General features: G+C 42.5%; 1 protein-coding gene across 1 annotated transcript; it reads right to left on the bottom strand.

Moving 5' to 3' along the window:
• Positions 1–1,267: 1,267 nt before the first annotated feature.
• Positions 1,268–2,200, bottom strand: LOC144769834 (olfactory receptor 5V1-like). Its single transcript, XM_078654020.1, has one exon. It carries the CDS (start codon positions 2,198–2,200, stop codon positions 1,268–1,270), a length of 933 nt encoding a protein of 310 aa, XP_078510146.1.
• Positions 2,201–9,656: the final 7,456 nt, after the last annotated feature.

The raw sequence follows: 9,656 nt of genomic DNA, 5'->3' as shown, positions 1-9,656 counted from the left end.
AGCCCTGACATTTGGATTAAGTACTTTGACAAAGAAATTGGAAGGCCCACCACTTAAACCTTTATTAATCGTGATGGCCAACAAAGTCCTTCCAACTTTGACGTATGCAAGTCTGGCTATGCATGGAAAGGATGCGGTCCTACTAAACAGTTTAATAACTAAAACTTACAAGAAGGTTCTTCGATTACCCAGCATGTCATCACCAGCACAAATACGTCTCGAATTTGGCTTGAAAAACGAATCACTGGGCAGATTATATTCGTACATCAAGGTGTGGTACCAGATCAAGGAAAAAGCAATCAACAATAATCTTAATACCTATCTATGGCAGGAGCTCAATTCACAAAAAAAATCAAAAGCAAATCAATTTCTTACACATGCTTTGAAGGCTACTTGCACAAAAACCCTCTGGGATAAAAATCTGTCATTTGAACTATTAAAACAGTATTAAAACAGGCTTTAAACACAGTGGCCAAACTTCATTCATTGATTTTGGATAAAGCAATTTTCTCACATCGTTCCCACTCTTGGTTAGTGATAAACGGCTATAAAACATTAACCCCAGCATTGTACCTGGAAACAACTTATTCCATGTTTATTAAGAGAAAGTTGATGGCATTGAGGCTAGGTAAATTCCCAACTTTAGCTGAGGAGCCGGGCTGGAAACAGCATGTAGCTGTCACATGTCGACTGTGTGGTAGCCCCAAAGAAGATCTAATACATATAATTTGTCATTGTAAGATGTTGTCCAAGGAACGTACATATTTTTTAAAGCCTAGTTTTCAGATTAAGAGGCTATGAACATGTAGATCTGCCATTATTGGAAGCCTGGACACAACTGCTCCTCGTTTACATTGCAACCTGGTGAAGTTCTTGCGGGCATTTGAAAAACATCTTAAACAACATGGAGATTCGAATTGTTAATGATTTGACTTTTTGCTACTGTGATTTTCTATAATGATATGAATAACTTCAGGAATATAATTGAGTTTTATTACCCGTTTTTATAATATGTTTTTTAATTAATTCTTCTATTTTAATGAAAAGCTTATACATTTTTACAATGGTCGTGCGATATACAAATTGTTATGTTTTTAATTAACTAAACAATAAAGATTAAATTTCAAAATTTCCACAAAAAAAAAATCAAAAATTTCAAATTTCACAGGTATATGACAACAGCCAGGAAAAGGCAATCTTGTCCAGTGGATTCTCCACCAGATGTACCTTTTACAACATTAAAATGGAACTGTTTTTTACCTGTTGGTCAAGATTCACTCTTTGTCTTCCGCAGGGCATTAACAAATTCTTTGTTTTTTAGACTATATATGATAGGGTTGCACAATGGAGCAACTGCAATGTATGACAAGGACATTATTTTGTTGTCTTTCACTGAATACGTTGAGGCTGGACGTATGTATGTAGAGCAGACCGATCCATAGAACAAAATAACAATAGCTAGGTGGGAGGCACATGTAGAGAAGGCTTTGTGCCTCCCGCCTATTGATTTGATTTTCAGAATTGAAGAGACAATATTGATATACGATATGCTTAGTAGAACAAATGACAGTATTACGACAATTGCACCAATTGTGTAGGTTAAGACTTCAAAACTGTAAGAGTTGCTACAAGATATCTTCATCAGGGCTGTCACATCACAAAAGAAGTGGTTTATTCTGTGGGACTCACAGAAGGAGAAGGTAGACAGCAGTATTGTATGCGCTGCTGGGATTATGAGACCAAAAACCCAGCATCCCACAGCCAGCCAAAAACATACACCCATGTTCATGAGTTTGCTGTATCGTAAGGGATTGCAGATGGCCACATACCGGTCATAGGCCATGACTGTCAGAAGAAGGATTTCTATGGACACCATAACCATGAAAAAATGCATCTGAAGGAGACACTCAGTGAGTGACACACGGTTTTCAACTAGAAAGAAATGGGATAGCATGGGTAGAAAGATGATTGAGCTGTAAGTGATTTCAATGAGGGACAGATTGGTGATGAAGAAATACATTGGTGTGTGTAGATGTACGTTTGAGTATATTGTTGTCATAATAAGCAGATTCCCAATCAAAGTAACCAAGTAAATCAGAAAAAATGTAACAAAAAGCAAAACTTGCAAATGTGGGAAATCGGAAAATCCAACAATCAAGAATACTTCCTGTTCCTCTAGGCTCAGATTTTCTTCTTTCATGTGTGAAAAGTCACAATTTGCTTTTGATAAAAAAACCTGAAAACAAATGCATACAATTAGTACATTTGAATCTTACACAAAGGGTTATCACATGCATGCATAGTGTCAAAATAAGTTTCAAAAAGAAGAATTGAAATCAAGGAATGTGAAGAGACAGAGTTGTACATACTATGTTTTATCTTATGGATGAGATATAGGATGTATTCTGCACCTTGCTAAAGGGAAACTCATGAGTCAAGCTTTATCTCACAGATGAGAATCTTAAGGTTCAAGCTTTATCTCACAGGTGAGAAACTTAGGAATCAAGCTCCATCTCATAGATGAAATCCAATAGCCAAAGAACGCCTGGCATTGCTTCTGTTCCTGTGCAGAGGGGGCATGGCCTAAATGTATGATGGACTTCTCTATGAAGGGGAGGTCAAGACAGATTTGTTCATTGTTAGCTCCTGTCTTCTATGTCATAGGGAGACAAAAATGATTATTGGAATTCGACCACAAACAACTATTAACAGCTAAGATTAATTCAAACACTCTCTGATTGTTTTCTTGTATTGTTATATAATTGTGAAGCTGTGCCCCATTGAGTCAGTGAATTAATACTTTTACATTTTTGGCAATGCAGTTCAAATGCATGAACCTGTCAGGTTTCTGAGTCTGTTAGTACTATTTAAATGTGTCCTTAGCCCAGGTAACAAATGTACTTGCTGTGTAAATGCTGAAAACTGCACCCAGACTTCTTCTATTTACTATCTTATCGTGCTTTATCTAGCTAAAAATGTAGGGACCTAAAGAAGAGTTTCTGTACATCTTTTAAAACAAAACGTCCATTTACATTAACATTGAACAATGAACTTCTACTCTTGTGCAAATGTGCCACCAGTCTGATTCATGAAATGAGGCTCTGTTTTGTATCCATGTACTATGGAGTGGCATAAACGCAGTTTTATACTTTGTTAATGAGCCATAGAAGGACTTGTGTGCCCACAAAAAGAATGTTGTTTTCTTTATATGTAAATAAATTCCCTTATTGCCTGGTTTCCCCAATATGTTTGCTGGACTTTATTACTGATTCTGTGCCTATTGTATGCGCTGTGACCCCTAAAATATAAAGACATTGACTAATACCTGATTCCCATATTTGAATTTTCTTATGAGGCCTAAGGAGGATTTCATTGTACTAGTGGTGGTAGTCTACATGGTGTATCTGGTTTGAGCTCCCTTGCTGTTGGCCTCAAATCACACCTAGGTTCCAGTCTACTGTGACCATTAACTACCATTGGTGGCCTGCTCTTCTTGGCACTTTTTCCACTTAAATGTTTTAAAAGTCATATCTCTGTTTGTTTTCATTGTAGAGTCATCTTCCTTATTACATTTTTTTCCATTTTTATACATTGGAGTGGGGTTTTGATTGTGTTGTTTTTTGACTTATTACCTGCTTTGGTATTGCTAAATGCTTTCCACATTTTCTATGAGCTGAGCCTGTCTGCTACTGCTACCAGAGTTTGAACTCTAGTTTAAATTACTGAAAGATTTGACTGCACTTAAAAGTATAGGGACTTCATTATTTGAAATCTATACCCACCCACCTCAACTAATGAACCACTTTCTCACATCATGCAACAGTGAGTTGAATCCATGCCAAAGCCACAGTCTGCAAAAGGTTGTTTAACCCAAGTTAGGATTTGTCAGACAGCTCTATAGTTGGATAGTCTGACCTAACCAGAGCTGCACAGTGATGGCTGCTGCTGTGTTATATACATTGTCAGGTGTACTCATCTCATTCAGTTTTCTATATTTTCTTTTGTTAATGCAATGCAATAAGCCTGCTGCATAAATTAGGAATTATGGTAGCACATGATTAAGAAATCTCAGACAGCTTGTATACTGACTTGGGAGATGAGTAAGGGAATGTGGCCTATAAATTCCCCAGTGTGACAGGTTTAACCCTATGTCTTACTACTGCCTTACCTATGATTTACTTTGCGGATGGTCTGCAGAATTTCTATTTGTTTTCTTTGCTCCAAGGACTTCAAAGATTATAATCATACAACAAATGTATACGTTTCTCCTTTGGACAGTAAAGGCATCCCTTATTGTTTCCAAAGTTTGACAAGCTTAATATTTAAAAACGAAGCCCAAATTATGTAAAACTGATATATGTAACCAGGAATATTGGATTAGCAAACATGTATGTTGCTTATATATCAAGATTCTTGAGGAACGATGTCGCTCAGCTCTCAATAAATTGGATAAGGAAAGAAATTGTTTAGGAGATTGAAGTTGTAGGTATAATCATAATAAGCAGTGATTTCATTTTTGAATAGCTTGATTTGAGCAACATTGCAGAACTTCTAAAATGTATTTTTGAATACCTATGAGTAAATTCATTTGTTCATGTTGAGAGTGTTGTGGGCATTGGTGGCTGGAATGATGTTTGCAGAATATCTGGGTGACACCTGGAAAGTGGCAGTCTGAGGTTCAAGTTACATTTGATTGTAAAACTGGGCTGGGACGCTGAGGAGTAGACAAGATCTCACTTCCTTAAAAAAGGATCTCAAGACCTTTCTGTTCCCCAGAGTAATGTAATTGTAGTCTATCTGTAGGAATGATGTGGTCTCAGCGCCAGGATACCCTTTGGGTGGCAGACGCGCTTAATAAGCAAATAAATACATACATACATACATACAAAGTAGGGCTAGGTATATAATATTGTCCCCTTGCTTCATGGCTTAAATAAGGGCTCATAAGGAAATGAAAATTAAAATCTTCACGATTTCAAAAAAATAATTCTTAAAATCAAAATTTCAACAAAAAAAACTAAAATCAAGGCATTTAGGGCCAGATGTAGGTAATTCTATTTTACCGATTCATAAATACCGAATTTTACCGATTCGGTATTTATGAATCAATAAAATAGAAGGGGGGAGATGTAGGAAGAATCGGTAATTGAATTACCGATTCTGTAACAATCGGTATTTACCGAATCGGTAATGCCCATTGATTCCTATGGGCATTGAAGCCCATAGGAATCAATGGGCATTACCGAATCGATATTTACCGATTCGGTAAATACCGATTCCAGCAAGGGTGCAGGGGGTGTCACTTTGACACCCTCTAGCACCCCAAAGACGGGCATGTCTGTCTGTCACATGGCTAGGTGTGCATGCACACATGTGCATGCACACCTGGATTCGGTATTTTACCACCCAATTGAATTGGGTGGTAAAATACCGAATCTGTAAGCCCTTAGGGACTCTGAAGAGTCCCGCCTACATCCCGAAATTACCGAATCAGTAAAATTACCGATTCGGTATTTTACCGAATCGGTAAATTTACCGATTCGGTAAATTTACCGAATCGGTAAATGTAGCCCCCTACATACCAAAAACCCATTTACCGGTCGGTAACGGCCGAAATCGGCCGTTACCGATCGGTAAATGTCCACCTACATCTGGCCCTTAGTGGTAGGATCAACTAAAGATAAAGTCAGTGCTTAAATTGTGTTCTGTTTTTTCTGCCTAGCTGTATCTGACAGTAGCAAAAACAGAGCAACTGAATGACTTTTAATTGAAATTGGATTTGTCAAGTGTAGAAACACCCTAAGGTCTTTTCTGCAAAATAAAACAAAATAAAAGGTACAGAGTGCAAGGCAATAAACTACATGGGGGCGAAATAATTGAAAGACCAATGGAAATGCCATATGTAAGATGACATCTAACTAAACAACCGCCAGTACTGTCATCTTATTCATTCTTAATTTGTACATACAAGTTGAACCTCCTACAACAAGTATAGGTTTTTATTATTGTAATTATGATGTAAAAATGTAAAAAGAAAAAATTGCATTCATGCTTTGACTTTGAGAAGAAAACAATAAAAGTTAAGATTGATTCAAACAGAACCATTAGTCTAGTATACTTGTAGGAGGTTCAACTTGTATGTACAAATTAAGAATGAATAAGATGATAGTACTGGCGGTTGTTTAGTTAGATATTGTTCAGAGGCTTGGCCTTACTGTTGGGAGCCCAAACCCAGTGGTGTTATTGGATATGTAAGATGACAGTACAGCCTAAACTTGATGATTCAACTGGGAAAGGGTATCTACGCTTGCTCCCATGTACTTTTTAATGGGGAAAGAAAAAGGACAAGAACTACATTCAGAAGGCCAGTTGGTTTTGCAAGTGGTTCTAGATTCTTCCAGTTAGCAAGACTTTAGTTTTGTTGGTATTAAGTTTCAAACATTAGGAGAGCACCCAGTTGTGGATCACAATGACACTTCTGCAATGAGGAAATGCCATGGAAGAACTGCAAAAACAACAAGTGATGGACTGAATGTGGATCAATGTCACACACTCCCCCAGTCAAAAGATCTGGGCCCAAATCCATCGTTTTTTTGCACTCCACACCACCCTGGGTTAGACAATGGCGATATGCAAATCAGCTCTGACCCTGTTGCCCCATGGGAACAGTCCAGTCCGAACTACAAAAGCCATGTCCTTCCCAGAACGGAATCAAGCATCCGAGGACCGGACCGGTTTCGAGGTAACACCTCTCTTCAGCCCGGCTAGCTTGACTCCAAGTGGTGTGGAGTGCCTGGGACCCACGTCTGGGCATCCCCAGCGCACTTAGGGCGGCAATTGCAAAAACAACAAGTGATGGACTGAATGTGGATCAATGTCACACACTCCCCCAGTCAAAAGATCTGGGCCCAAATCCATCGTTTTTTTGCACTCCACACCACCCTGGGTTAGACAATGGCGATATGCAAATCAGCTCTGACCCTGTTGCCCCATGGGAACAGTCCAGTCCGAACTACAAAAGCCATGTCCTTCCCAGAACGGAATCAAGCATCCGAGGACCGGACCGGTTTCGAGGTAACACCTCTCTTCAGCCCGGCTAGCTTGACTCCAAGTGGTGTGGAGTGCCTGGGACCCACGTCTGGGCATCCCCAGCGCACTTAGGGCGGCAATTGCAAAAACAACAAGTGATGGACTGAATGTGGATCAATGTCACACACTCCCCCAGTCAAAAGATCTGGGCCCAAATCCATCGTTTTTTTGCACTCCACACCACCCTGGGTTAGACAATGGCGATATGCAAATCAGCTCTGACCCTGTTGCCCCATGGGAACAGTCCAGTCCGAACTACAAAAGCCATGTCCTTCCCAGAACGGAATCAAGCATCCGAGGACCGGACCGGTTTCGAGGTAACACCTCTCTTCAGCCCGGCTAGCTTGACTCCAAGTGGTGTGGAGTGCCTGGGACCCACGTCTGGGCATCCCTAGCGCACTTAGGGCGGCAATTGCAAAAACAACAAGTGATGGACTGAATGTGGATCAATGTCACACACTCCCCCAGTCAAAAGATCTGGGCCCAAATCCATCGTTTTTTTGCACTCCACACCACCCTGGGTTAGACAATGGCGATATGCAAATCAGCTCTGACCCTGTTGCCCCATGGGAACAGTCCAGTCCGAACTACAAAAGCCATGTCCTTCCCAGAACGGAATCAAGCATCCGAGGACCGGACCGGTTTCGAGGTAACACCTCTCTTCAGCCCGGCTAGCTTGACTCCAAGTGGTGTGGAGTGCCTGGGACCCACGTCTGGGCATCCCCAGCGCACTTAGGGCGGCAATTGCAAAAACAACAAGTGATGGACTGAATGTGGATCAATGTCACACACTCCCCCAGTCAAAAGATCTGGGCCCAAATCCATCGTTTTTTTGCACTCCACACCACCCTGGGTTAGACAATGGCGATATGCAAATCAGCTCTGACCCTGTTGCCCCATGGGAACAGTCCAGTCCGAACTACAAAAGCCATGTCCTTCCCAGAACGGAATCAAGCATCCGAGGACCGGACCGGTTTCGAGGTAACACCTCTCTTCAGCCCGGCTAGCTTGACTCCAAGTGGTGTGGAGTGCCTGGGACCCACGTCTGGGCATCCCTAGCGCACTTAGGGCGGCAATTGCAAAAACAACAAGTGATGGACTGAATGTGGATCAATGTCACACACTCCCCCAGTCAAAAGATCTGGGCCCAAATCCATCGTTTTTTTGCACTCCACACCACCCTGGGTTAGACAATGGCGATATGCAAATCAGCTCTGACCCTGTTGCCCCATGGGAACAGTCCAGTCCGAACTACAAAAGCCATGTCCTTCCCAGAACGGAATCAAGCATCCGAGGACCGGACCGGTTTCGAGGTAACACCTCTCTTCAGCCCGGCTAGCTTGACTCCAAGTGGTGTGGAGTGCCTGGGACCCACGTCTGGGCATCCCCAGCGCACTTAGGGCGGCAATTGCAAAAACAACAAGTGATGGACTGAATGTGGATCAATGTCACACACTCCCCCAGTCAAAAGATCTGGGCCCAAATCCATCGTTTTTTTGCACTCCACACCACCCTGGGTTAGACAATGGCGATATGCAAATCAGCTCTGACCCTGTTGCCCCATGGGAACAGTCCAGTCCGAACTACAAAAGCCATGTCCTTCCCAGAACGGAATCAAGCATCCGAGGACCGGACCGGTTTCGAGGTAACACCTCTCTTCAGCCCGGCTAGCTTGACTCCAAGTGGTGTGGAGTGCCTGGGACCCACGTCTGGGCATCCCCAGCGCACTTAGGGCGGCAATTGCAAAAACAACAAGTGATGGACTGAATGTGGATCAATGTCACACACTCCCCCAGTCAAAAGATCTGGGCCCAAATCCATCGTTTTTTTGCACTCCACACCACCCTGGGTTAGACAATGGCGATATGCAAATCAGCTCTGACCCTGTTGCCCCATGGGAACAGTCCAGTCCGAACTACAAAAGCCATGTCCTTCCCAGAACGGAATCAAGCATCCGAGGACCGGACCGGTTTCGAGGTAACACCTCTCTTCAGCCCGGCTAGCTTGACTCCAAGTGGTGTGGAGTGCCTGGGACCCACGTCTGGGCATCCCCAGCGCACTTAGGGCGGCAATTGCAAAAACAACAAGTGATGGACTGAATGTGGATCAATGTCACACACTCCCCCAGTCAAAAGATATGGGCCCAAATCCATCGTTTTTTTGCACTCCACACCACCCTGGGTTAGACAATGGCGATATGCAAATCAGCTCTGACCCTGTTGCCCCATGGGAGCAGTCCAGTCCGAACTACAAAAGCCATGTCCTTCCCAGAACGGAATCAAGCATCCGAGGACCGGACCGGTTTCGAGGTAACACCTCTCTTCAGCCCGGCTAGCTTGACTCCAAGTGGTGTGGAGTGCCTGGGACCCACGTCTGGGCATCCCCAGCGCACTTAGGGCGGCAATTGCAAAAACAACAAGTGATGGACTGAATGTGGATCAATGTCACACACTCCCCCAGTCAAAAGATCTGGGCCCAAATCCATCGTTTTTTTGCACTCCACACCACCCTGGGTTAGACAATGGCGATATGCAAATCAGCTCTGACCCTGTTGCCCCATGGGAACA

The sequence above is a fragment of the Lissotriton helveticus genome, chromosome 7 (assembly GCF_964261635.1).
Source record: "Lissotriton helveticus chromosome 7, aLisHel1.1, whole genome shotgun sequence".
Lineage (NCBI taxonomy): Eukaryota > Metazoa > Chordata > Amphibia > Caudata > Salamandridae > Lissotriton > Lissotriton helveticus.
The sequence above is the reverse complement of the archived record's forward strand: the minus strand, read 5'-3'. Positions and strand labels throughout refer to the sequence as shown.